This window comes from Lagopus leucura, unplaced genomic scaffold (genome assembly GCF_019238085.1).
Source record: "Lagopus leucura isolate 7727_CA_CO unplaced genomic scaffold, USGS_WTPT01 Super-Scaffold_100016, whole genome shotgun sequence".
Classification (NCBI taxonomy): domain Eukaryota; kingdom Metazoa; phylum Chordata; class Aves; order Galliformes; family Phasianidae; genus Lagopus; species Lagopus leucura.
In genome coordinates, this window is record NW_024962270.1 from 9,918,252 (window position 1) to 9,945,695 (window position 27,444).

At 43.2% G+C, this 27,444-nt stretch overlaps 1 protein-coding gene across 2 annotated transcripts in view; it reads left to right on the plus strand.

Annotated features, from left to right (window-relative positions):
* LOC122183032 (vascular endothelial growth factor receptor kdr-like) overlaps window positions 1-27,444 on the plus strand; it is a 119,721-nt gene that overhangs the window by 67,939 nt on the left and 24,338 nt on the right. Inside the window, exons 12-21 of one of the 2 annotated variants that reach the window (XM_042876764.1) lie at window positions 7,990-8,098; window positions 14,249-14,542; window positions 16,347-16,493; window positions 18,016-18,141; window positions 18,253-18,359; window positions 19,625-19,760; window positions 21,059-21,163; window positions 23,513-23,629; window positions 25,898-25,986; window positions 26,883-27,048. In XM_042876764.1, the coding sequence (XP_042732698.1) occupies window positions 7,990-8,098; window positions 14,249-14,542; window positions 16,347-16,493; window positions 18,016-18,141; window positions 18,253-18,359; window positions 19,625-19,760; window positions 21,059-21,163; window positions 23,513-23,629; window positions 25,898-25,986; window positions 26,883-27,048 (1,396 nt within the window). The remainder of the gene's footprint in view (window positions 1-7,989; window positions 8,099-14,248; window positions 14,543-16,346; window positions 16,494-18,015; window positions 18,142-18,252; window positions 18,360-19,624; window positions 19,761-21,058; window positions 21,164-23,512; window positions 23,630-25,897; window positions 25,987-26,882; window positions 27,049-27,444) is intronic. The other variant, XM_042876765.1, reaches the window with a different exon arrangement.

The window sequence follows — 27,444 nt, forward strand, 5'->3', positions numbered from 1 at the left end:
CTTCCAGCAGCAGGAGCTAAGCAGCTGCATGATTCAAGAGGCCAGCCATGGCCAGGGGTAGCTGCCCTGATGGTGAGTGTCAGGGTGCCTGTAGCGCCTTCCTGCCTCAACTTGAAGCACGGGCACTTCCTCACCCACTGGGGTCCCCAGCCATGCTGCTGAGCTGAGAAGGGCAGGAACATCTCCTTCCTTCTGCACACCCCTGCCCACTTCACCTTCAAGCAGACAGTACTGGGGCACGCTTCTCAAATGAGATGCAAAGATCTCAGCAATTAATCTGCTAAATGCCTCCCAGGCACCTGCAATGCTACCGAGTGATACTGGTTACACATGGCCATGCTGATCCCTGAGAAGCTACCAAAGCTGTTCTGCTCTAGATTCACAGACAGACAGTTGGCTACCCTTGGAGAAGATGCTGGGCTCTGGCTCTGTTGTTTTACCCTTGTTGCACTTGCACAAGTCTGTGGCTGTAAGAGCAGTTTTGCAGCTGCATGTGTTCCAAAGTGGCTGACTCAGATCAATTAGTGCTCAAAACTGCAGTGTGCTGAATGCTGCAGCTCAGATCCTGGGGTACCTTTAAGCATATGATAATTCTTGGGCTATTTGCATGCTTAAAGTTAAGTGTGAAGCTAAAGTGCTTTTCTGGATTGGGTCCAGACTAAATCAGCATCTGGCAGAATCCGTGCCTCAGTCATCTGCTCTTTCTCATGGAGACTTTCCAGTTCTAAACCTAATCTAAAACAGAGCTCTGAAGCATAGAAGTTGGACTGGGATGGAGAAAATCAGTGTTCACAGTTCGCTCTTGAGTTTTTGCATTGTTGGAAAATACTGGATTTATTTAGATAGCATAGTGTCCCATAAGTTCTGTCTTTAATGTACCCTCTAAGAATTTTAGATCTTAGGTTAAAGCAACTATTTACAGAGCTCTCATTGCAAAAATGGGAAGTCAATGACATGTACCTCCACACTTCCCTCCTTTTCTAAATCTTCCGTTAGCAGCAAGGCATGACAAGAGTTTCGTGGCTTTTGTGGCTACTGTTTCTGTCCATATGTACAGCCTGTCAAAGTACATGATCAGGTGTCCAAGAACTCACTTTACATCTGATGATCAGTCTTTATTTATGTTAGTTCCCATATGAAAGTTAAGACTTTCACTACTACTGTGACTCAAAAACTATCTGCTGGCTGCTGGATTGACCCACGTGCTGGGATAAGTGAGACACCCAATGACACATAAGTAAAAACACTTTTGCTTTGCTATGCTTATGTATATGTACACTCCTTCCATTTCTTCTCTTCCCTGCTTTGCTGAGGCAAGCATTTTGTGACATTTTTGTTTGATCATGGACTTAATCTGGCTGCAGTCCCTGTGAATGAGGCGCTTCAGTAGTTCTACAGAGCTCCTGGATCTATGGGGCTCAATGCATTCCTGCTCCTTGCTGGTTGCTGGTCAGGGACATCTGAGCTCTCCCCTACCACCTGAGTGCCACACAGAGCCCAGGCTGCAACTCACAGCACTGCTCAGCCATCCCTGCCCCTTCCTTAGGCTCCAGGCAGACTGAAGTATTCATTTGTTAGACATCTTCAAAAGCTCGGCCCACACTCTTCAACTTAAGCTTTTACATATTTCATTATTAAAGTTTCCTAAAAATACTTTTTTTCAAGTTACATAATTTCACAGCTCATAATATATTCATTATTTTCATCTCCTGCTGATCCACTGGTTGAAAACACATTCTGAGGCGTTTCCTAATAATTTTTATGTCCTTATTAAGATTTATTCAAAGTAATAAAACTAGACTTCATGAATCTCAAATTTCAGCACTCTGCCTCCCTGCCTGCATTAACAGACAATTCCCCTCCTTCCCCCTTACTGAAGTCCAAGGCTATCTGTGTTAGGTGGAGCCTGTAGATAATAGACTATAATTCAAAAAAGAAAGCGATGAAATCCTATAGCCTTCAGACTTTTCCTTGTTTTTTATCAGTCATTAATTCAACCAGAAATGAAATAGACAGGAAACAACCCAATCCATTCCCACCATGTCCTCACAAGTAATTCATCTGCATTGACTAGCCACATGAAATAATAAAGACATTGCAGTCTGACAGAGCATGGCTTTTATTGACTGTGCTATGAAGCTGGGATTAGCTGAGATTGGTTATTTTTCCTGTGTGATTTGAGGCTGTCCTATGACAGCCCTCGGAGCAGAAGGTGGAATTTACCCAGTCTCTTTGATATTATCTGTTGCTCTGCATCCTGCTGTTCACTCTCAAAGAACTTTAGCAATACATGTTTGTTTGTTCAGTGACTTCTGAAAAAATGCAGTAACTTTTCAGAGCTGCCAGGAATATGGGAAGAAACCCCCAGAAATTCCCAGATCCAAAATCTTACTTAAAAACAAGCTTGCAGTGGCAGTGAGGATTCTTGCAGCAGACCAGCAATTCTGGCTCACATCAAGATCTTCAGGCATCTTTATGCAAGTGGCATGGAAAATTGAGGTCTCTTGTCATCTTTGTCATCATGATTATTCCATTATTATTTCAAGATAGAGAAGTGAATCTCACCCCCTCCTGTCATCCTGAAGGCTGAGTTTCATTCCTAAAGAAAAGCATGTGGTTATCACTACCATTAGGAAGTAGTTTGTAGAAATTTTGGTTAAGTATTGGTTCAGGCAGTCATATCACACCAGCTTACTTTTCCTGGTGGTTAAAACCCATATACTAGTAAATATAATACTAAAGGAATACTAAAGGAATCACTCTGTGATTTAAACTGCAATGTAGCTACTTCTGAAGACTGTGTTTTAATACTAGGTGAAACACTCGATCTCATGAACTGCCTGAATTTCCATTTCAAGTTGTAAAGCACTAGCTTGTTATCTTATTTTCTTTTCTGTTAGTAAGCTGAACATACTGGTCTGAGCCTGGGAGACAAGTAGAAAAGAACATCTACACATAATTCTGTCCTCCTTGGGGGCTTCTCTCTCTTGCTCTCTCTCATGTATGTATGAGAGAATAGCCTGGCCATGTGGATGTTTTTGCAATAAAACTCATGAATCAGTTTTGCTGCTGAAATTCATAACCACTCAAGAAAGTTGATCCAAAAACACCAGGCTTGAACCTCCAGGAGGATGACATTAAAGAAGTGGAACGGGTTTGGTGAAAAATGAGAACAACTCAGTATGGCTGCTGAATGCCACCTGGCTATGTGCATGTTCCAAGGGAGAGCCAGATAGCCCTGCCATATCATCTCTGGCAGGTGACCTGTCACACAGCTGGGTCTCTGAACGCAGCATCCGCAATACAAGAGAGCAGCCCAGCAGCAGCACATGAGCTGCACTGTCCTGGGCAAGGCTTCCTGGGAGAGCCTGGGGACATAAGAAAGAGCCCTCTCATCCTGCACGGAGAAGACCTCCCTCTGCCAGAGAAGAGAGTAAAACCTACAAGTTCCCAGTCAGCTAGCAGCCTGATCTTCTCACTTGCGCTCAGTCCATCTTTTAGCATATTTAGAATGGATGAACTAAGAGCATGGCTCGGAATTGTCAGGCTATAAAAATAAGCATTATTCTGTGCCATTCAAGTAGATGGAATGGGAGCTAGCTGAATATTTTCTTTGCAGGATCTCTGGTGAAGTTCCCTATTAATTTCATCTCCCCCCAGCCACCTCCACCCCAGCTCTGCCAGAGTCAGACAGCTGAGAAGTTTTCCACCCACTTTTTCTGCTCCTCATCCTCGCCCACATACAGCTAACGAAGTGAAAGAGAATTGTTAACTAAAGCCGTTGGAGGGGGAGATTAGACAGAGGAAAGAGAAAGCAAGGAATCTCAAGATATATTAATTTGTACTGGCTCCAGCTTAAAAAAAGGTCTCGCTGCTCTGTCCTTACCACAAGATGTCTTAAAACACTCACAGTATAGCACTGTGGAATGTTATTTGGCTGTTCCTAAAATGGCTTGTTTTTACCAGTTTGGGAACATTGCAGTGCAAGACATGTGGACTTTATTGAGCTGTTCCATTATGGGCTTTCCCAGCAGCAATGCCTATTTACTTGCCATAGCTGTTCTTCAGAGATCAGTCATTTCATTTCTTATTGAGTTTTGAATTTGGTTTATTCCTTCATAGCAATTATTTATTAGCTAATAAGCCCTTCCGTGGGCTCGCAGTATTGGGTGGCCTTTAGGTTAAGTAATAGGAAATGGAGCCCTTTACATCCAAATTCAACACAGGCAATCAAAACTGGTTATTGTCTGAGGGACGTTTAGTGTTCGGCATGCAGTGAGTTCACTGGGTCTCAGGTCAGCTCCCACCAGGAAAATGTCTAGACGCTACATGCCAATACTCTGCTGTTAATCCCACTGGTTCCAGTGCAGCCTGCACAGAGCAGATGACTGAACAGTCACAGTTGGTGTGCCACTCATGGCAGGAGAACAGTGCAAGGGTTAATGTGTCAGTTAGTTTGAACTGCTCCTGCTCAGGAGATTGCAGGGAAGGTAAACTAAAAAGTGCTAACCTTGAGGCTCTCAAGAGCTCACGGACAGTAATTTCACTCAGAGATAAAAACATTTTGATGTAATTGCAGATTTCTCATCGGTTGCATTGATTCAGGTTAGCACAAAGCACTGTGCTATCTGGAAGCCAAGTTTTCTGAGAGGAATGGCTGCAAAAGTTCTGAGACAAGCCCTGCTTTGAGTGAGGGTGGGGACCACCAGAGCCCCATCCCACTAAGTTCTTTCTGTGTCTGCTGCAGCAAATGCCAGCATTCTTAACTTTTCTATCTTGGCTCTGAATCCAGAATGGAAAATACTTTGCAGGTGCATGGACTAAGTACTTAAAGTAGATTATCCCCTCTGAATTTTTTCCAGTGCATACTGAAGGTCCCCAAATGCTAGGGCTATGTCACTCCCCTGAGAGAGAAAACTCTGCTAACAATTTTCCCGTCAGTAATGGAAAAAGATTCCTGTGCTCAGTCGCTCGAGTTCAAATTGTTTTCTCATTCAACCAGGTTTTGCATACATTTGTTGCAAATGTGTTTTGAAAGTGTAGTGGTGGCATTTGGAAGATCCCTTCTTACTCCCACTTCACACCGTGACCAAGCGCGGACAAATGTCATGGAGGTGATGTTTGTTCAACTTGGACTCTTTGCAGTAACAGGTGATGAGCCACTGCCAGCACATCTGCCTTGTGAATATCAGTCTGTGGGTGGTTTTAACATTTGGGTTAATAGGATCTTCTTGTCCATGGGTTATCCTTTACTGATTTGTCCAGATACTACAAAAAGCAGGTATTGCTGCTGGCTTCCTAAATGTTTCTTTCGGGTTCATCGTTGCAGAAGCCAGAACCATGTGGCTTTATGAACCAAAGAAGGATCTGGATGCCCTTTGGTATTACATGTGTGTTCCAAAGCCTCAGACTGTTGAAGACTAAACCAGGATTAGGGCATTTTGGCGGTTGAGGCCTTAAGCCAAGATGCTGCAAAAATGATTGGACTCCCAATCTCTGGGATTTACCCGGGAGCACATAGCTAGAGTGAAAAGGTGACATGTAATGATTTCAAAGGATTCATCTTATTACAGGAAAATCACTCCAGATCATTTGTTTCCCACTGTGAAACCACACACAGTGCTCTGGTGGATGCTGCCAGTTTGAAAGCCACATTCTGGAGGATCCTGGGAGATGCCAGGTTCTAATAGAGAACACTGAGCACTCTTGTGCTCAGCTGTATATCAAACTGGTATCCAAGGTTATAATCATGATGTTGAACATACAAACAAGAAAATGGCTTTCTCATTTCCACAGTGGATTTTTCAAAATAAATTGCCCCCCAGGCCAGGCTTGTTTCCCTCCATCAATTTAGCATCTTTTTCAACTTCACATCTAGACATGTGTGAGACTATCTTGGATGAGTTCTTGGTACAGCTATTTTCCTCTTTTTTCTACTATCATGTCAGACTTTTCTTGAGTTACATAGAAATGTTGGCATTTGTATGTGCTTGAGCACATGTGTGCGTTTACCTCTGAGCCACCAACTGCAGTATGAGGTATTGCATCCATTTTTACAACACTCACAGTATCACCTCTGAAACTTTGGCCATACTCCAGAATAGATAATTGCATTCCTCTTTATGATTTGAATGGGTACTACAGTATTGCTCTTGACTTCCCATCTAGAGCTGTCACTTTGCAAGACTAATAGCTGCTAAATAGCTGTCCAGATTTATCCCTTCTGTCCTTGGTGAATCCGTTTCAACACATTGACTTCTTCTGTTCCCAAATATAGAATTCTAAGATCCAGTAATCACTGAAAGATCTTTGTTCTGATTCAGCATTAGTTCAAAAGGCAGAGTCCAGTGCTTAAAGACAGGAGTAGTGCTCTGAACATGTGCTTGTTAATAACCTGTGGCACTGGGCCCAATGCTGCAGGAATAGAAAAAGGAGGAGGAACGAGCTGCTTCCCTGGGAGATTTAACATCCAAGTCAGAGCAATTTTCACATCATAAATAAATCAGAACTGTGCAGTTCTTTCTTTGGTGGACACCAGAGGGAGCTGGGTTTACTGGTCTTCCATTTTCATCCCTAAGATTGTTTGTCCCCATTTTTGGTTAATTTCTGTGTTTCGGTAACCATGAAAAGTAGATAGTTTTCCTCTTCCACTTACCCGTTATTCTGGTGAGGTGAAAAGGAAAATGTTCCCCTTTAGAATTTAAAATGCACAGGGGATCAAAACCTTTAAAACTCATTTCCCTACAGGATTTGAAGTGCCAAAGCTCAGAAAATCTTAGATAACTAGAATAATTCATCCCACACAGCTATAGACACATTCACAGTACAGCTTTATAGGGAGTAAAGGAATGTCTTGTATGCATTCAGTTTAGGATATTAAAAAGTCCAGAGATGCTTTTGTGCACTTCAAAGGGCTCTCTGGAGATAAGGACAAATGGCCAGAGGGTGTTATAAGTTTTGATCCTCAAAGTCGTTAAGAGAGGACAACAAATACAGTGATATTTGTTCCAAATGTGAAGGCTCAGAGTTCCTCAAGTGAATGGCTGCAGGGAAAGCAAAGTAATCTTGCAAAACCATCTCTGCCATGGTGGGCTAGATCCTCCTTTCTTCCTAGCAGTCCAAAGGAAGTACCAGGAATAATTGAAGCCGTGACCTGTGAACAGTCTTCAATGAGCTTGTGATGTCGCATCATGACAGGGAGTGCCATTTGGCCAGCTCCTGGTCAGCAAGGCCCTACACAGAAGCAGGGGCTTAGGATGTTAAAGAACACAAGTTCTTAAAGAGGTGTTACATTACATTAATTCAGCCCCCAGGAGAAACTGAGCTGCTTCCTTTTTCTGTGTGGTGAAGCTCAGGACAAGTGCTCCCTCCTTCTCACTCATGAACCTCCTCTATTCATTTGCCAGTGCCTTACCACAAGCCTTCCCCAAGGGTTCTTTCTGCACTGCACAAGTCCAAAGAAACCTGGAGGAAGGGTTATGGAACCAAGGTGTTTCCAAGGACAATCTGTAAGAGTAAGCTGGGTTCCAAAGGGGCTGTATCACTCCTTTTTCTGGGGTTATATCAAAACAAAGCAAATCTCTGTAATGTTCTTTACATCACATCCATACAAACAACCTGCTTCCCACATAGTGACCCATGGACACCATAACTGAAAGGTAGAAAACAGGTGAAAGTGTGGCTCATTTACAGTGTCTTGGTTGAATTTTCCAGGTCCTTCCCTTTGCTGATGCTGTCACACTCAGACCTTGGCTGAGGTGTCATGGGAAGAAGGATAAGGGGAAGGAATGAGGAAGGAAGAAAATTAACTGGGATGAGGTGATGCTAGATGAGAGACCAAAACACTAATGCAAGCACTTGTCTGCTTATGAGCTTCACACATTGCTGGAAGCTCCTTTATTAACTGTTTTTCTGCCATAAGTCACATCCTTGTCCACTGCTCTCAAACTTCTCTGCTAAGCCTTTACCTTTTCTCTTTTTGCCTGGCAGATTGTGAGCACACTAACAATGGAAAACAGCAGCACGTCAGGAATCTATTACTGCGTGGCCTCAAATAAGGTTGGTGAAGAAGAGAGGAGCGTTGAGTTCTACGTCTCAGGTAAACACCACAAGTCACTGACACTATACAAAACATAGATGCTCATCACGTGATTTACCTTAAAGTTGCATATGGCTGGGGAGCACTGGTTAACGTTTCTGAGAATCCTGAGATGTTGTGTTTTTAAAGCACTCCAAAAGCACTGTCCTTATGAAACCCCAAGCAAAAGCTAAGCTAAGTCTTTAGCAGTCTTCCAAAGGCTTGAGATCTCTCCCTGATTCAGGAAAACAGCTGGCCTCTAGTTAATTCAGTGAACATAGCAAAGGTGAGTAAGGCCAATATCTAGACCTAATTCAGGGCCAGTATCACTGGGGGCTGTGGTGACACTAGGTCCCTGCTTGAGCAATTAGCCTTTGCAGAACCCTTTAAGGAGGGAGGAGGTGGACATGCTATTTCTCCAAAGAACACAAATCTAAACAAATATGTGCTTAACCTTTTAACACAGAAATTCTTTAGTAGTGAGATCAGGACCTGCATCATGCTTTCAGGAGAAATGGGAGTTTAAAAAAGGCAAAGAATCTGGGAACAGCCTTGTTCAAGAGCTTACCAGGCTACACTGAATCATTTCTGTGCTCACTTACTGGATGAGTGGATGCTGGATGGCAAAATTTGCGTCAAAATAACATTTTTTAGAACAAAGAGTGCAGAAGTGCCCTGGAAGGTAAATGTCTTGTCCTCACCATTTTTCTTCCCCTTAAAGCCAATTGAGGGCTAAGCTTATTTGTGGCAATGCTCTGCACTACTCTGCCTCTTGTGTGTCCTCCATTGACTCCATTGCTCTAAAGTAGTTCAGTACATTACAGATCAGACGAGTCAACAAAGTGCTCGCTAAGCCTTGTCACCATTCTTATTGCATGGATGTACAATAATAATAATGGGGTAGAGCTTTCACCTCTAGTTACAGCTTCTGTGTGACACCTCAATGCCGTATGGATTCAGAAGGGAGTTTTAAGACCTAGATGTCTTCCCAAGCCCTAACTATTTTTATCTGGGAAAAAACCCTTGAAGGTTGTCTGGTGAGAATTAAAGCACAGCCATAAGAGATCCACAGGATTCCTGACCAACGCGGGTTGAAGAACAGCTATTAATTTTACACTTCACCCCTTCCAAGAATGAGTTTTCATATGGGTTTGTTTCTTCTCTGGAGTCTGTGAGCGATCATGTTTGGCTGGGTTACTCAGAGCAGTATGTTCCCAAACCGTCCACTGCACTTCGTAATATCTAGTGACTAAGGCCAATGCTGCAGCATCTAAAGAGGCAACTTGCATAAAGTCACACTCACAGGGCTAAGGCACTGCTTGCACCTTACACAACTATGTTTTATTTTCATTTTTTGCCTTTTAGAAAAGATTCTTTTACAGAAGAATACTGAATTGGCACATTTTTGTTTTTCCCCCCACAATGAGCTAATATTTCATATTTTATATTTTAAAATCAATCTAGCAGCATCTTGAGACACAAACGTTTTAATCACGCATTTTTAATCATGAGGGAAATGAATCCCTAGGCAAAACTGCTGACGCTGGTTCTGGTGGAAGCATTTCACTTTCATCAAAACAGACCACAGTTTAATAGTGCTTGGGGAGACAGCCTTGCCCACTAAGAAAAGACGGGGTGTGTGTCATTGTGTGGAGGAGGCAGATGCTAACTGAGCATGACTGACTTGTATAAATGGTGTGTTTAAAAATAGTGCTGTTTACAGATGAGAAAGAAACACAACCTTTCTAATTTGGCCATCCTGACCCTAAAGTCAGTCATGCTGCAGTGGTACAGCAGCCCCAGACTGACCTGCTGCTGGATTGCTCTCGCCATGTGGTCTGCTGTTGGAGGGACATGCAGGGGAAGTTTGGAGCTACTAAATAGGGCAAGTTCAGAAGCAGAAGGCACCAAGCAAGCTGTGTTTGTAAGCATTGCCAAGGTAGTGAAAGCTTTGCTGTGACAGAAGGGGTGTATGTTTGGCAGAGGTGGTAGAATAACCTGTAATATGCTGTTATCATGGATCCTGCCTCAGAATTCAAACTTTCACATTTCCTGATACAAAACTGGCAGTTTAGGAACATCTTGATGAATATAAAGTGAGAAAAAAAACATTTTGCAACTGCTAGGCTGATTTATTTTATGCAGATTGGACCTAAAAGCTGAGATGAAGGCTGAACCAGACTCTCAGAGCACATAGGTGGTGCGTGAGCCTTCAGGACAACATCCAGAAAAAGGTTCCCAGCAGCTTACGCTCAGCCACTGAGCCTTGTTCTCTGCAAAGCAGCTGCAAACTGTGGGGCTCCACAAATAGTTCAGCACTTTGTTGGTTTTAAATACATGATTTCCCTTTGTCTCCTACTGAAGAACAATCTGATGGCTTCTGAATTGCTTTCAAACTTTTGAACTGAATTCAGGTTAATGAACTTCTCCCTGCTAAGAAATCTGAAAATAACACAGCAGCTAGACTCTCTTCTTTCCTCAAAAAACTTGTTCCGTAGGTCAGGGTTGAAGTGCTTTGCCAGGACACGGCTCAGAGTTACAGGGAAACTCAATCAGATGTTGCCCAGGCTGCATCTGCTTGGTGGGGAAATGTCTTCAGCCAGGTGCATGCACCTCAGCATTAGTTCCGCAGAAAAGTATCTATCCTAATGGAATAACTTCAACAGCCATTTTGTTCTTCCACTGCAAAGGCCCCTCAAAAACTCACAGACATTAGAAACAGCACTGGAATCTGTTTTTAAAACCTTTTCTTTGCCAGTAAAATTTATTCCAGTGAAAGGTCATTGGGGTTTGGAGATGACACTGAAACCGAGCCATGCAGGGGGCCAAGGAGATGTGGAACTGTATCACCCAGTGACCAGCTTCCAATTGTCTGCTCTGCACCTTGGGAAGAGCAGCTGTGTATTACCATAGCTCCACAGTAAATCAGATTCTGTCTCTTGAGCGATTGTGCTAAATACAACAAAACAGGATCCCACCCATACTAAACCTCCAAATGTTCTTAGAATATAAATGAATTATGCTAAGGATAACAAATAATAACAAAAGTCCTTTTTCAACCCATATCTGATTGCAGAAATAACTCAGAAAAATTGAATGAGAAATTTCTACCAGAAAGAAAATAGCGTATTACAAACACGAGATAAAGATCTGCTATCAGATATTGGACTAATGAATGAACTGGGCCTTTCTGCAGCTGCCACTCTCACTTTGTTTACTCCCAACATGCTTACAGGATTTAGGAAAAGCTCTGTGCTGCTTCAGATGGCAGGGCTCTCCCTTCCTGTTTCTCACTCTCCCTACATGAATGGGCCTGGCAGAGCCCCCTCTGCTCTGAGAGGCACAGGGATGGAAGCTGGAAAGGAGCAGAGTTCTGAATTACACTGATTATTGTGCAAAGCGCAGGAAATTAAAACCAGTTAATTCCTTGTAAATAGAATTGGAGCCAGACTTTCTTTTGATTTATGCTGACTTTTTACCTTCTCCCAATGGCTCATTTCCCTATTTTGTCATGGAATCCCGCACAGTTGAGAGTGAAATTCACGGCTACACTGTAACACAGTATGACAGACAAGTGTGTGGTGACTGCTGATAAAAGAGAAAAGACCCCACAGAGCATTCTTCTAGCTGTTTTATTGGGAGTCTTACAAAACGCTGTGTCTGTTCAGGGAGAGGAAGTCAACCATTCTCAGGTTCAAGATCATGTAAGCAAAGCAGTGCAAGGGGGAACTGCCTTACAGCTCCCGGCACCACAGCCACTCCCAGACAATGCAGGTAAGGGAAGAACAGAGAGAGGAGGGCAAGAGAAACTTTTATTACCCTTTTTCCTTGCACTGTGATGAAAATCAATGAATATTCTATTGGAGCTGAAAGAGCTTGAAAAGCTAACAAGATGGAAGAGACTAGCACAACTTCCAGCTCAAAATAGTCAAAATGCTAAATAAAAAATGTCCGTAAGAGAAATGACAAGAAAAACAAGTGCTTCTACTGCTCCCAGAGTGTTGGCAGAAAAAAAATCCTGCACTAGTGTGGTTCAGCAGGAAGGTGACACTGTTGAGCACCGTGCCCAGGCAGTGCCTGCACAAGAAATGCAGTGCTCCTGGTGGACTTTTCCTACAGCCACTCATGGTAACGCCCTGCAAAACAAATGGGGCTGCGAGTTGTGAGAATTAGAGAAATTTTAATTAGAGAATTAGAAGAAGATCCTGCCTGAGGGGTAGAGGAAAAGGCAAAAAGGGCTGCAGTCCAAACCACTTTGGGGCAGGATTTAGTCTGCCTTGCAGGCTTGCAGGGCTTCACAGTGTTTTGCTCTGGGAAGCATGTCCAAGCTCCAAGTTCCATTTTACCTAGAATCCATGCATGCTTTCTCTGGGATCCAACTGTAAAGCTAATTCAGGCTGGAGAGGATCCCAGACCACTGAGCTTACCTAAGGACCAAGTCTAACCAAAGACCCATCTGGTTCAGTTCTATAACTCTCACAGGAGATACTAAAAAACATTGAGAAAAGAAAGCAAGAAAAAGTCAGCTAAAGGGGGCACTTTTTCTCTGTTTTGGTTTGATGACTGCAAGGGATGCAGCTCATGCCACACCCCACTGTTTCCACTGAACCTTAATTCTTCCTATTTTGAGAATTACTGCTCACCTCAGACTTTCCCCCTTGATGATAAGCGTCAACATATGTAGGAACCGCAGGGCATCAGATGGAGGATGGATGTGTTACACAAGTTAGCTTGAGTGTGCAGCTATCATTAACAAAAAACTGCATAAAGTAGGCTGAAATTTCATTAAAAGAAAGGGAAAACAATTTCCACCGCTGTGGCCTGAGGGGTCTCTTCTCTTTTTTGGAATTTTTGTAAAATATTTCTGGAGACAGCCTTTAAAAATCATTAAGCTTATTGGTTATATTCCAGATGACTTGTGAAGAAGATTTTTAATTCTATCTAAAATCTCCTTCAGGGCTCTGTATTTCATAGAAGATATAGTGTATTATAAGGCAGATTGGTTATTATAACATCCTTGCTATTTATGCTCAACTATAGCTTCAACAGAGCTTTTTGCAAGGGCTTACAGTGTGAGCCCCTGGCCAAATGCCAGCTCCCATGTGGAATTTGTCAGACTGCAAACATGATGCATGGTTGCTCCTCTTTAACTGATGTCCCCTCTGAGTGCCATCCATTGGAGAAAGCATCTTATTAACAGCTCAGTAGTAAAGCAACAGTCTATCATCAGATTTATTGCAAGCAAGTGTTCAGAAGGTAAACCAGAACTAGTGTTCCCAAGGTGTCCCACCCCAGTACTGTGCAGGTGACACTTTAAAAGGATTCTTCCCAACTCTCCATGTCAGCTGCTTCTGAATCCTGACCTAACAGACAGAAGAACAATCCCAGGCCTGTGATTATCAATGCACTTTCATTCAAGTATTTGGGGTGCACAGATCGTGGAAGTAACAGAATAAAATGAGCAAAGAATATTTTGCAGACACAATTTAACTGCAGGTCCCTGGCAGCTAAGGCAGTAATAGGAATTATTTGTAGGCCAGATTTTGGCATTCTACTCAGAAACATTTTCTCTTGTCTTCAAATGGATTCAGTTAGGCAATTCAGGAAAATTGATTTTTTTTCTGAAATGAAAAGTAACTAAAAATATAGCAAGAAACTGCTTATTCATTTGTGTATAGGTTGGAATCTGCATCAAAGTATTACTGTGCTAACTATTAAAGCCTCAAGGACTTGTACATCATTAGACCAGTTTGTCATCCATCCACAGATCGAATAAATATCCATGTGAAAGAGGAGAGAATTGGGAAGATTGTTCAGTGGTGAAGAAAGAGAGTGTTACTTGTGAGAAATGGGAAGAGGTTTCTTTACTCTAATGCAATTACGCTTTCAAGCACTGATAGCAGATAGAAAGAGTGGATGTCATGAACGCATTTATCTACCTGCATAGCGGTCTCTTGATTAAACTCTCTTAGTTCATTAACTGCTTCTATATATAAACTTTCAATTAATTACTTGAAAATGTAATGCCTCTTTGCACGAGCAAATGCGGATCTCATTAGAGTGGCTCGTTCCATTGGGGCCGCTCACTGAAATCCAATCATCAAGTTGCAAATGGGCACCCAAAGCCATTCTCAATTGCAACTTGATGGCAGACGTTTTCTTTTCCTGCAGATGTGCCATCTGGGTTGCAGACGGCCCCACAGGTCACAGCCATTGCAGGGAGCACTGCCCAGCTGACCTGCAGGGCCTCCAGGTACATCTACAGCAACCTGGCCTGGTCCTACCCGTCCCGGGCTGCGGCTCACGGCAGCTCTCTAACCCGGAGCGCTGACGCCTACTCCATTTCCCTGACCCTGATCATTGCAAACGTCACAGAAGAGCACAGCGGCCTCTACAAGTGCCGTGCCCAGCACCAGCACAACGGCAGCGGCACGCTGGAGCAGCACACACGGCTCCTTATCAGAGGTGGGTGGCACTGTCCTGCAGCTGGGGAAGCAGAAACACTGGGCTCTGTCAAAGCACAAGGCGGGCAGCGTTTCCTAGGGACAGCCCTCATACGCACTTTGTGATTTTTCACATTTCTGTGTGAGATTTGACTCCTAGCCGTGAATGTGATTCATCTAGCCATTACTGGTTTTGTATTAAATGTTCTCCTTACTCAGAAAGGTGATTTCAGCAGCCTTTATCTCCCTGTCTCCCTGCTGGATACAGGTTTAGTGCTGACTGAGGAATAAAGACACTCCCACCACGTTAGCAGCAGCACAGCTGTATCAGTTGGAACTGCCACTCCAGGTCTGGGGGGCTTTGGGAGGGCTGCTGGGATGGTACAGACACCTGGTGTAACCACAGATGTATCAGGTCAGGTGTACGAACTAGGGATGTGTACCACTTGGTCTGGGTACACAGGATGCACTTCATTATAGCATTATAGCATTTTCTTACACGCACTCAAATCCCTGTCTCTTTTATTTCCATGAAAATAGTAGTACTGCAGATCCCAGAGCCTTGTTTCATTGCTCTGGCTGTAAAGGACCAGACACTTCCTCCAGCACCACACACAAACTCACCAAAATGAGTGAAGTTTCTTCAGCTTCATAATAAAGAAAATGAGAGGGATCAACTCCAAACCTTCTTACAGAAGTGCTGCTGAGAAAGTGCCTCATGCTTCTAGTGAAGAAAGGTGAAGAAAAGCCCAAAGCATTGAAATAGAGCAGAACTGAAATAAATGGCAGCAAGCAAGGGCATAGCAAGCAGGGTGCTTTAGAACTAAGTTAGTGATTTCTAAACTGGCTTCTCCACTCACATTAATGAGTGATGAGGCACCAAAGAGGCCTTGTCACCAGGCACGAATCAGGCTGTGCAGCACTGGCTGCACTCCTGCCTACAACGAGGCGTGAGCGCTGCCCCATCCCACAGCACAGAGCAGAGCAAAGATCCCACGCCATATGGCAGCACTCTGGCATCTTCCTTGTCCAGAGCCACCTGCCAGCATCACCTGCCATGGTGCACCAGGATCCCTTTGCATTCAGGCTCTCTCCTCTGGCAGATATTTTATTCATTTAGTCAAATTTCCACCTACGCAGACACCTACACACAGTGGCTATGAGAAAAACACAGTTAAACTGGGAATACAGCCATGGGAGAACTGCAATCTTAATCACAGCCTTGTGAGAACTACTGGGGTCTGTTGTTTGTCTGGCACATGTCAGAGATGCAGTTTTTCTCAAAAATGTACATGGAAACACCTCTGCAAACCAGCCCTCCTTCTCCTACAGAAACCATCTTTCAGATGTTTTTTTTTTAATGTATCAACGCCCATCAGCTACTCTCCTTAACTGACAAAAAATATGCATTTTTTATGCTAGAGATTTTACTCAATTACTTTCCCATATCTTTTTTAAGTTAACATAATGTATTGTATTGTGTGGAGGTTAACACACTTTGCAGTAAGCAGATAACTCCTGTCATCATGGAGACAAAATCCTTAGAACTGATCCTTCTTTGCTTCCTCCCTTCTTGTTTTGCACCCACTCTGCCCTTGCTCTGCCCACTCTCTGTGCTCTGCTTCCTTCAGAGGATGAGAAACTCGAGGAGGTTCCAGGTTGAGCTGAATCTTTGCATAAGCAGCTTGAAAATAAGCCAGATGAGCTCTTTCCATGATCGTTCGGGGGAATTTTGCTACCCAATCTCTGCAGCTGGCCCAAGGAGACAAGGTGTAGGAGATGACTCCTGGAATCTTACTGTGTATTGTTTTCCTCTGTGACTGCAGCAAAGGCAGCCCCGTATGTCCTACAGAATCTGACAGATCTGGAGGTTAATATCAGTGGCAAGATCATTCTGGAGTGCAGAGTCAGTGGAACACCAGAGCCACAGATTACATGGAGCAAGGATGGCTACCCCATCTCAGCAGCATCAGGTGAGCATTGCTTTAACTCATGGTGACAAATGGCACTATGGGATTGCCACAAGCAGGAACATGCAGCCCCACAGCTACTGCCAGCGTGGCTGAGTGGGGATACCAGACATGGCACGAAGGGAAACGTGAGCTCAAATCCAAGTACGTCGGACCCCTGCAGCAGTCTCAGACTTGGACTTCAAGGTCTGAGCTGCCAACTGGCTGCCACTCGCTGCCCGTTCATGCAGCTTTCCTCCTGCACACAGCAGCGTCTGCAGTCCTCAATCTGAGGACACTAGCATAGCTTTAGTGAGATTGAGGAATACAGTGTGCTGCTGCTCAGTCTGCTTGTGCTAGGCAACAGTTTGTGCATGAAACTCTAACTCCCTACTTGCTGGGAGGCTCTGAGAACACAGGCCTGAACTGCCACACATCTCTGGTGCTGATCACGGTGCACTGCCATGAACTGTAGCAATTCTACCCAACGGCCAGGCCAAGGCTTGCCGTGGTATCACTCATCTGTTCTTTATCTCTCCCAACACAGAAATTGTGAGCACGGGGCAGGGCTCCTTCACCTGCACCTGGAACTCCTCATCTCTCTGTCCTGAGATGTCCTCCAAGTCATGAAGGAACCCATGTCAGTAGCTAGTCCTGTAACTTTAATTTTGCATCTAGGTAGGAAATCTAGGATCATACATAATTCAGATCAGAGTGTTCTGAGCAGAAACTCTTTATAGCTACTGAAATTTTATAAATAATTCTAGAGGGACAAGCATGTAACATCCAACCAATGGAAACATAAATAAAATATTTGGAAAAAACACCTCAGGGTAAATATTTCAGCAGGGCATGTGGTAAATTATGTGGTACTCTTGTTAACAGTGACAGAATTCATGGGCAGAACACCTTGCAGTGCAAAATGCCCTTCCCGATTGGATTCAGAGATCAACATGCTTCCCTGTTTTTGCCCCAAACACATCCCTAATGAAACAGATAAGATCTCAGTTTTGTACCACAAAAGCAGGTAAATTAAATGTGGAGAAGCCTTTCATAGGTCATCCCTAGGTCATGTCTCTCTTGGCAGCCCACCATTAGCTCCTGGCCTTCTGTGAAGCCAGGATTTTTCCAGGGAAGCATACAACCTTCCTGACCACGTTCACACGGTAGAACTCCCATCACTTCCCACAGCCTCTGAGATGCTGCCTTTCTCCAGTAGTTTCTTTGAGTTCCCTTTTCTTTCAGGTATAATGTTGCTCTCAGAAGACTTACCTTTTTACCACTTCACTAAATTCCATGAAAGTTCTGTCAGGCTCTGTCTGTTTGCAATAGGTTAACAGCTGCATTCACTGTAGGATAAGCGATGCCCAGCAGTCTAAACTGGTGTCAGGTTGTTGCCAAACCACAATAAGGAACATGGCCTTAAAATGATTCCTGACAGCGGCATAGGAATGAATGGGAGCTCATCTTCAGTGCTCTGCCTCGTGAAAGCATTTGGGGGAAGGTAGATTATTGTAATAAAATTCACCTAGATCCCTCACTGCAGGAATTTCCATGGAAAATAATACCCTGGTCATTGAGAGAGTGAAGAAGGATGATGAAGGGCTCTATGAATGCAAGGCAACCAATGACATGGGCCAAGACAGTACATCAGCCTTCATTAAAATACAAGGTGAGATCTAAGCTAAGGTAAAACCCATACATTGTGCTGGACTGATGTGAATTATTGATCAATCATGGGCTTTGGCTGTATTTAAAATCTGGCTGTATGTTTAAATTTCAGGTTCTGAGGAGAAATCCAACATTGAAGTTATCATTTTGGTCTGCACTGGTCTTGCTGCTACCCTCTTCTGGCTCCTTCTGACCCTTTTCATTCGGAAACTGAGAAAAGTAAGAGAGCTTCCATACTGCACGAAGGTGCTGAGGTTGGACACCTTTTATGCATAGCATCAGCGTTTAGGGCTGCAAGTCACTGTGAGTGTTTGGGACAAATATTAGAAAAACTGTGACAAATGTTCCTATAAAATTTAAGTCCAAGATTTCTGATGACAGTCCCCTACCTTCCCAAAAGATCACTTGTACTTGTGAGATTTCTACCCACTTCCACATAAAATCAGGCTACTCTTCTTTTATGTGCCAAACTGCCTTGCAAGACTTGAAGAGAAAACATTAAATCCCCTAAAATGAGGGCTCGATTTCAACAGCTGTCCAGTAAGATTTCTCTGAAACACAAATACTGAAGGGAGCACTGTTCAAAGAAAAATTCTAGCATGAGCCCCAACCGCAGAGCTTATTTTATCTCCATGCGTTGGTATTCTTTTACCTCCCTTTGTGACTCAAAACTAGAGTTTCAGTAAAGTTCTGAGGAATGTTACTCCGTTTCTCCTACAACAAATCGTAAACAGAAGGGCGACCACAGATCTGTGCTCTGAAGCTCACCCAAATACAGTCCTAGTGCTGATACCTGATACTTGAATAAAATCTCTACTCCTGCCACAAATACAGTGATTAAATTCATGTTTTTGCTCCTTGTTGCAAATGCTGTGGAATTTGCTATTATATTTCACACCCACGTGAATCTGCTCACAGGTTCTACCAAATCACGATTTCTCACCGAACAGCATTAAGAGTAACTATGTTCACCAGATCTCAACTGACTTTAAATTAAAAATTAATTAATTTAATCAAATGTGCAATTAAAATTCTGACTAAAGCAATCGCTGTGAAACAGATAGCTGTGCAGAATCAAGTCTGCAAAACAAAATGTTGCTGAACTGAAAATGGAGCAGAACATGCAGAACACTCTGCAGGCCACCAGCAAGTGCAGCTCGTGGAGATCACAGAGAAAAGCGCTTCTTTATTTTAGTAGATACAGCCAGAAGAAAGTAATAGTGTGTCCTCAGAGTGTTTATCAACATTAATCCAAGAGTCTGCCCAACTCTGATGAGTGGCAGACATGCATAAACATTTATTTCCCAACTAAGGGGAAAGGAGAGGCAAAAAACTGAAGGGATGCATTTATGGTTCGGAATAAATTTCAGAGCTAAGACTGCAATACAGGGAACTCCCCAGCTTGTTTTTCATCTTACAAATGACAGTTCTCCCCCATTAGAGTTGCAAAGTAAACACTGTGAATAATTTTTTCCAATTTTTAGCCTGATGCCACAGATATTAAAACAGGATACCTGTCAATTATAATGGATCCAGAGGAAATGCCTCTTGATGAGCAGTGTGACCGTCTTCCCTATGACAGCAGTAAATGGGAGTTCCCAAGAGACAGGCTGCGGTTGGGTGAGTGGTTCTTGATCATTATTATAAAGAATGATGGTTTCTAATGCTTCTCAATTTCAGTGGACCTGTTGTACAATCCAAGAATCAGCCTACTATTTAGGGCTGGCATACTCCCATCCTTTGGTGAGAATTGGCACCAAGTCACAGAATTCATTGTCACCCTTAAACAAGGTGAGACAAGGAGTTCGGTAAGGAAAGCAAAGATGTTGTCTCTCAAAACAGTTTTCATCTCTTACTGTTCCTTGGAGAAGTGAAACCAAACTCTTAACAGGGAAGGGAAGGAACCTGCAGGTACTGTGCCTGTCAAAAACATGGTTTCCCTCCTATAGAGGACTAGGGAAAGAGGGGTGAATCTGGAAGGTTACGGTCTAACAGTGAATTTTTCTTTTGAAGAATAATCAATTATTTGTCAACTATTCAAAGTTGGCTTTGAGCTGTAAAGAACTACAAGAAAAACAAACCAAATTTAACTGAACTCAACTCAATGGATGATAGAGCAAAGAAATGTAAAAAGTGGACTGTGTTTGCTTAGAGAAACAGTAACATCTGTGTGCAACAGTGAGTGCAGGGAATATATGTGTGTATGTGTGTGTTCATGGTGATCATGCTGGAGAATGGAGAAGAAAGAGGAAGACAGACCAAAAAAGAAAAAAAAGAGAAGGTGGTGGGACATGGGCTCACACTGGCAGAATGGAAGAGCCATACCACGATGCCCAGTGTACCCTACTGCACTACGGGTCAGAGCCCTCAGAGCACACTAGGTGGTATGGGCCTGAAAATTCAAATGGATGTGAAATTATGAAAGATCATCACCTGAAATTCCATTTAATATAAATTTTACTTCAAATAAAAGTCAATAACTAAAGGTTCAAAGGGTTCTGGCTGTCTGAGTGCCTTAGCAGGCCATCGTTATGACTGTGATTCATGAGAGATCAGGGTTCCACAATTCCACATTTAACCTGATTTTCCAGGGCTTGAGGATGACTGTATGTATTGTTTTTACCCTTAAGCCATATATATATATATACAGCCTTGCCTTCAGCTGAATCCAGATTTATTTATTCTACTCTGTTCTATCACATTCTGTATTGCATTAAAGTCATATGGATATAAATCATTCTGTTTATATCCATATACTGCAAATATGTGATACAGGCTTCTGTCAGCTGTCAGTCTACGTTGTGCCTGGGTGCTGGAGCCTTGTATTTCTTGCACAGCTGAGAATGCATGATTCCCTCTTACCCAATGCAGACTGTTTTAAGCCCCCTTTGGCTCATTCTTGACTCTTGCTTCTCTAGGTAAAACACTGGGTCACGGTGCTTTTGGGAAGGTGGTGGAAGCGTCTGCTTTTGGCATTGATAAATCTTCAACCTGCAAAACAGTTGCCGTAAAAATGCTCAAAGGTACATATCCCTCTGAGATACTCAGGAGGCTCCTCAGGGAACACGTGGGCAGTAAGGTTTCCAGTTCTCAGCTCCAAACAAGTCTCAAGTTCATTGTGTTCAGAAGGGAGTGGGTTTGCCATATGGGAGCAATTAGTCCTTACAGAGTGGATGTTAACGTGTGGGAAATGACAACTGGGCTCCATGCTGTGCTGCTGATAGAGTCTGGTATCCCTAGTGGAGGAAAACAGCAGCTTACAGGTCTGTGAGGTTAGAAGGGAAACAGATTACAGAATGTAATTACACTAGATGGTCTGGAATTGGATCTAAGCCTTCGATCACAGGCCTTTCAGATGCACAACATTTCAAGGGGCTGAGAAAAAGCAGTGCCAAGAGAGTAAATTAGAGACAACTTGCTTGCAGTTATAGAAATTAAGGAAAGCTTTTACCATTCAGCAATGAGGAATGGATGAACTTGGAGACTATTCTTTCAAATTACATTTACATATAAAGCCTCTGCAGACAGCTTATGAATAAATGCATCTGCCAGCACATTGGCTTCTTGAGCTTCAGCTTTATGGCTGCTCACGTAGGATTTTTTCAAAGGTGCAGTCAGTGCTCATTGGATATCTGCACAGCCCACATTGCTCAGCATTGCTGCTGCATGGCTGTATTACTGCTGTATTAACTCCTGCAATGCCATGAACTGGACATCTTTCATCACAGCATTTGGCTTCTGTTTCTAGCTGCTTCTGATGCTCTGCTACTTCCCATCTCTCTCAAGTGCCAGACTCATCAGCTCTCTCTTCTCTGCATTACTTTCTAGATCTTCAGATCATCATTTTTTGTTCTCATTTCCTCTGTTCCACACCCATTCCTTATGTATCCTAGAAACCACTGATCTAGCCACACTCCATCCGTACTGCCCTAGATAGCTCTGGGCTTTCATTCACTTCCATGCTGTGCTTCCCAGCTGATCCTCATGTCAGCTCCGCCCTGCCCACACATATTCAGCAAAAACTGACAGTTTCTCTGTCTAATTTTACCTTTTTCTCCCCTAGGGGGGTCAGCCAGCTCTAACCTGGCATTCCCAAACTAACATGCCCATAATTCATCATGTTCCTGAATAAACCAGATTCTCTAGCTGAAATCAATCCATTCAGGGAAAAACAAAAAAAGAAAAAGGAAAAAAAGAAAAAAGAAGGCTTTAGAGAAGTTTGCATTACTGTAATTCTCGTGTATCTGTCATTTCCTTGAAGCTGACTAGTGTCTGTTCTGGTTTGAAGGTTACGTGTTCATGTGCTAGATTATCTGAAGCATTTCAGAGGCTGCTTTAGCTTTCACCAGGCGTGTGTTCTGGCATGCTAGTGTAAATCAGGAGAGGTGCCACCCCCCACACATCCATGACACCAGTGACTGAAGAAACCTGGGGCTTGGAATAACTCCTTCTTTATGATGCACAGTTTGGTGAAAACTTGTTTATGGGAATTCTACCAACAGATAAAGAAGTTGTATTTGTTACACCAAGTGATCTGTTATGTAACTATTTTTTCATTTTTAAATCTTACGTGATTTTGCTAAGGCAAAAACAGAGGAAACAGGATGCAGCCCCTTTTTCTTACAGTGTATTTTGACCATGACAGTTTTGGAAAGAAGGCAGAGGAAACAGGTCAGCATCTGAAGAGCATTCAGGATTGAGAATGTCTTAACTTTGGCAGCGAAAGAGAATGAAGTACAGTACAGCAGGCTAACCAGTGCTCGTGAAGTGTGGAGGTCATGGTTCATGCCCTCAGCTTGGCTCAAATGTGTATTTCTAAGGTCGACGATATCCCACAGGACTGAGATTTATTAATGCTGTACATTCTCCAATAGCTTTTGGGACTCATCTTGCAGATGTGGGGGGTTTCTCCAACACATGCATTGGAGTGATGTTTAGTACTGCAGAGAAATATATTCAGAAGTATTGTAAAGAAGTGCTGCTAAACTGCACATCACTGCTACCAAAAGAGAAGTACGTTATTCTGCTTGTTATTGCTGCTTAGAATGATTGTTCCTCTACTAAACTTGCAAAATTCAGTTCTTGCAAAGGTTCTCTGGGATCTGATTTAGGTAAGTTCCCCTACAGGACAGTAACCTCTGTAACTCATTTTAGAGAAAGAAAGGGTCACTCAAAAGATAGTGTTATTCCACTTCATAAAGGTCATCAGGAAACAATGAAGCAGCTGAATTATTATCTATTTGAGAGTCTGAGAGGCAAAGATACTGCAAGTAACCTGGGTGGCTTTTGTTTCCAAGTATAAACAGGATCTTGCTGTGTCCTGTTGAAAATATCCTGCTGTGTAAAGATGATTTTTTCCTGTTTATCTTAAGCAGAATGTGCAACTACTAATGAATGCAAGGCTTTAATGTCTGAACTGAAGATCCTCATCCACATAGGACACCATCTGAATGTAGTCAACCTGCTGGGAGCTTGCACCAAAGCTGGAGGTAAGAAGTGCTCACTAAATACGAAGCAAAGAAGAAGCCCTTCTCAGTTACGATGGTACTTCAACGTATCTGTGGTGCAGTGCCCAAGTCTCGTGCACGCACTGTTAATGGAAGCACAAGGAGTGCTTGTACTGCTGCAGATATGGCCACATCACATAAATGGCTTCTGAAACTCTTCCCCAGCCACAGGTGTCACTTCTCTATCTTTTCTTTCTTTCTCCTTTGTAAGCTCATTTGCAAAAGAGAATATGAACTGCAGAGAGATGGGATCCTTCATTGAAGTTCAGTTCCTTAGTCTTCCACATGAACACCATATATCATTTCAAAGGTGCTTGTCCCCTTCTTCTCCCTCTTCTTCCCTGTCTTCTCGGGATAATGCGCCAGGCTAAAAGGTACTGGAGGCTTCCTCTTCCCAAGTGATTCAGTCCTGCTAGGAGTTTCATTCCTTGCATAGCATGCAGGAAGCCTTAGGCAGTCCAAAGCTGAATGGAGCAGCAGTATGGACTTCCAAGGGGCTGAGCTGACATGACTTGCTGTACATCATGCAAAAATCTATTGGGAAGTGCAGACTTAAAGAAAAGATTCCATAAATCTTAGACCTTTGTCACTAAAGCATCCCTTCCCTTCCCATGCTGCCCTACAAAGCATCTGTATCTCTTACTACACTGTGCTTTAACTTCAGTGTGTCAACTCTAAAAGATGCCTTTTAACGGCTTACAATGAACCTTCAGAACAGTCCCCAGGGGATATTTAAGACAGCTAAGGACAAAGAAACCAGAGTAAAACAAATGAAGGGGAAAGAGTGAGAGAGATGGTGCACATCTGCACATCTGTTGTTATCTGGGACTCTGAAACTATCATTTTCGCAAAGAACGTGGAGTTGTCCATTTAAATGGGGAAAATAAGATTTCAGCCAGGTGGATTTGTTAGGATAAGAGAAATCTCCCACCCAGCAAGATCCTCCCAGCTTGAAGGGAGCAATCAGTATGTAGCAGCCTGCTGCAATCTGGGAGCCAGGAATGGGGAGCTCACAGGGATTCTTGGAGCATGCAAACCCCCAAAAGTTTGTATTCAGACACATAAGAAGCTTGGCTAGGTAGCTGGGATTGTGAGTGGAGAAGTTGTGGCCTAACAAACAGGTGCCTACAACATGGCAGCCTTGCTAGAAGGTCAGTAGTTGTTAACTGCTTCAGCCACAGAGTTCCATCTGCCTAGAAAAATACACTGCAGTAACTGGTCCTGCACTGTGACTGTCCATCCTCTGAGGAGCTTTTTCTCCTAGGAGCCCCTCAGTTTCCCAGTGCAACTGCAGACTGAAGAAAAATAGCTGTGAGCTCTCAAGACTGATGCTGAGATAGGAGTTACTATTAAAATGCCATTGCAGAATATGGTGTTTTTTCCTTCCTTGTTAGGTTTTATATAACCATACAGTGACACTTCTAATGAAGACTGATATTAAGTATGCACATACATTATTTCAGCAATATAACAGCTAACAAATTTTAACACTTTGGCTGAGCGTCTGATGCTGAGCACTTAGAATTAATGCACAGTGTATGCTTTACAGTGAAGAAATAAAATACAGAGAAGTCACGGCTAGGAAACCTATCAGAGCCGTGCATAAATCAGTAACAGGAGCTACAAAGCTGTGCTTGAATCCACATTTGCCTGGGGCATCCATGAGAGCATTTGACCCTGGGTTCTCCAGAGAAACATCCCCCTAAGATCTCCTTGCTCTGCCAGCCCCCAGCACTCCAAGTGGGGCAAGCTGTGTGCTCGGCAGCAGAACCACCCTGAGCTGAGGCTGGCTGTGCTCGTGCAGACGCTGTGCTGAGAAGGTTACAGCTCTGGTCAATAGGATCTGACAGGGATCCAGCACACTTTCATTGCCTCCACAGGCATCAGCTCCACCCAAAACAAGCAATTGCAAAGACAGAGGATGCTATGATTCTGTGAATAGAATAAACAATCATAACAACATAGAGGAGTGCATATTCTTCTTTATAATTCTGAATTTCACTTTGCCAGTGTTCATAAATACCAATGTTTATCATCAAATGGAGAAAAGAATCAGTTCTGTATTTCCTCCTTTCTGTATCTACTGTTGATTACGTGCTTCTGGAGTGTCACTTCTCTGTTTCCTGAATTCCTCACCTATTTAACAGGAATGATAGTATTTACCTATTTAGAAGAGGATTTGTGAGGGTAAGGTAACATTAAGTGCTATGCAGTGCTTCAGAACTCATTTGACTTTCATTGTCTCTTTAGGTCCTTTAATGGTCATAGTAGAATATTGTAAATATGGAAATCTGTCCAATTATCTACGAGGAAAACGAGGAGATTTCATTGCATACAAGGTAAAGGAATTACATTCATAAGCCAAAGAATTAAAAAACACTGACCTCAAGTTCAGTTTTTTCTGTGTTAACACAGGGGGTTTGATATTTACGTAGGCTGCTTTCACACCACGCTTCAATTCATATGAGCAACAAAAAGACATGGTCTTCCTTGGACCTCACTGCCATCCTCTTCCTCTGAATAACTACTAAAGAAATAGCTGGAAATACCCAAATACTAGTGCATTTGAGACAGAAAGGGAACTTCTTGTGATACACTTCCCAGCACAAGGAGGTCACAAAAACTGGTGTGAACAACATAAGCCTAATTTAGGGATTTGTGTTTGGTAGCCCCCAGTTATCAAAACTAGGCCACCTTCTCTGCCATATGCTCGTTCCCATCTCCTGCACTCTCCCTTCTGTGCCAATCCAAGAGCCTGTGCAGCAGGCAAACACAGTCTGCAGTAAAGCAAATGATGGTTGTGTTTCCAAAGGGTTGTGTCCATCCACACAAACATTTGTGCTAGCATAGATTGGGCTGTGATACAAGGGAAGACACAGAAAGTCAGAAATCAGCAATGAGGAGAGGATGGGGCTACTTTCCTGTCATGAAAACATAGTGCCTCGGGGCTCTCTACACCAAGCCCTGCAAGAACTGGAGCCTCTTCAGAGTTACAGTCTCTCTGCTCATCCCTTAGTCTCATCTAGCCTGCTTCTACCTAACTTTCATGGTGCAATATTGATAAATGGGAGTAAGGTGTATTAATAAATAGGAAGCAGGGAACATCCTTTCAAACATGGTTTGAGTGTATCTCCAGGGGACCTTTTCTCCTCTCTGTATGTCATTCCATTGCACAACTGTCAATACTGAGTTATGACATCTTCAAGTGCTAAAATCAGTTTTATACCATTTCTAGTCCCAGGAGAACTCTGGCCAAGCAGAGAAAAGCCTGGATGAGTCCAGCAGCGATTTGACAGAGCTGATCAAGAGACGCCTTGAGAGTGTAGCCAGCACTGGGAGCTCTGCCAGCTCAGGATTTATTGAAGATAAGAGTTACAGTGACTCTGAAGAGGATGAAGAAGGTAAAAGAAACCCACCTAATCCCACGTCTTTCATTGTGAAGATTTCTGTTAGCTATTTTTGTGTTGCTTGGTCAGTGCCACACACACCGCTGCACACTTTACAAGCCCTTACACTGCATGATGTGCTTCATTGACCGCAGATTCTTTCTCCTGCCTATGCCCCGCTCCAACTTTCTCACAAAAAGAGATCTGCAATAGCATATGTATACAAAAGCTGCTCCTGCTGTGTAGGAGTAACAGCAGCGTTTTACCAGAAGATTTGTTAGGGCCAATCTGTCCCCAGTCTCTTCACACACTATAAATAGTTCCCCTCTCTTTTATCCCCAGATATTGTTTTCCCCATAACTAAATGATGTGAATAAATGTTGGATTGAACTCTTTTAGCCATCCGGTCTA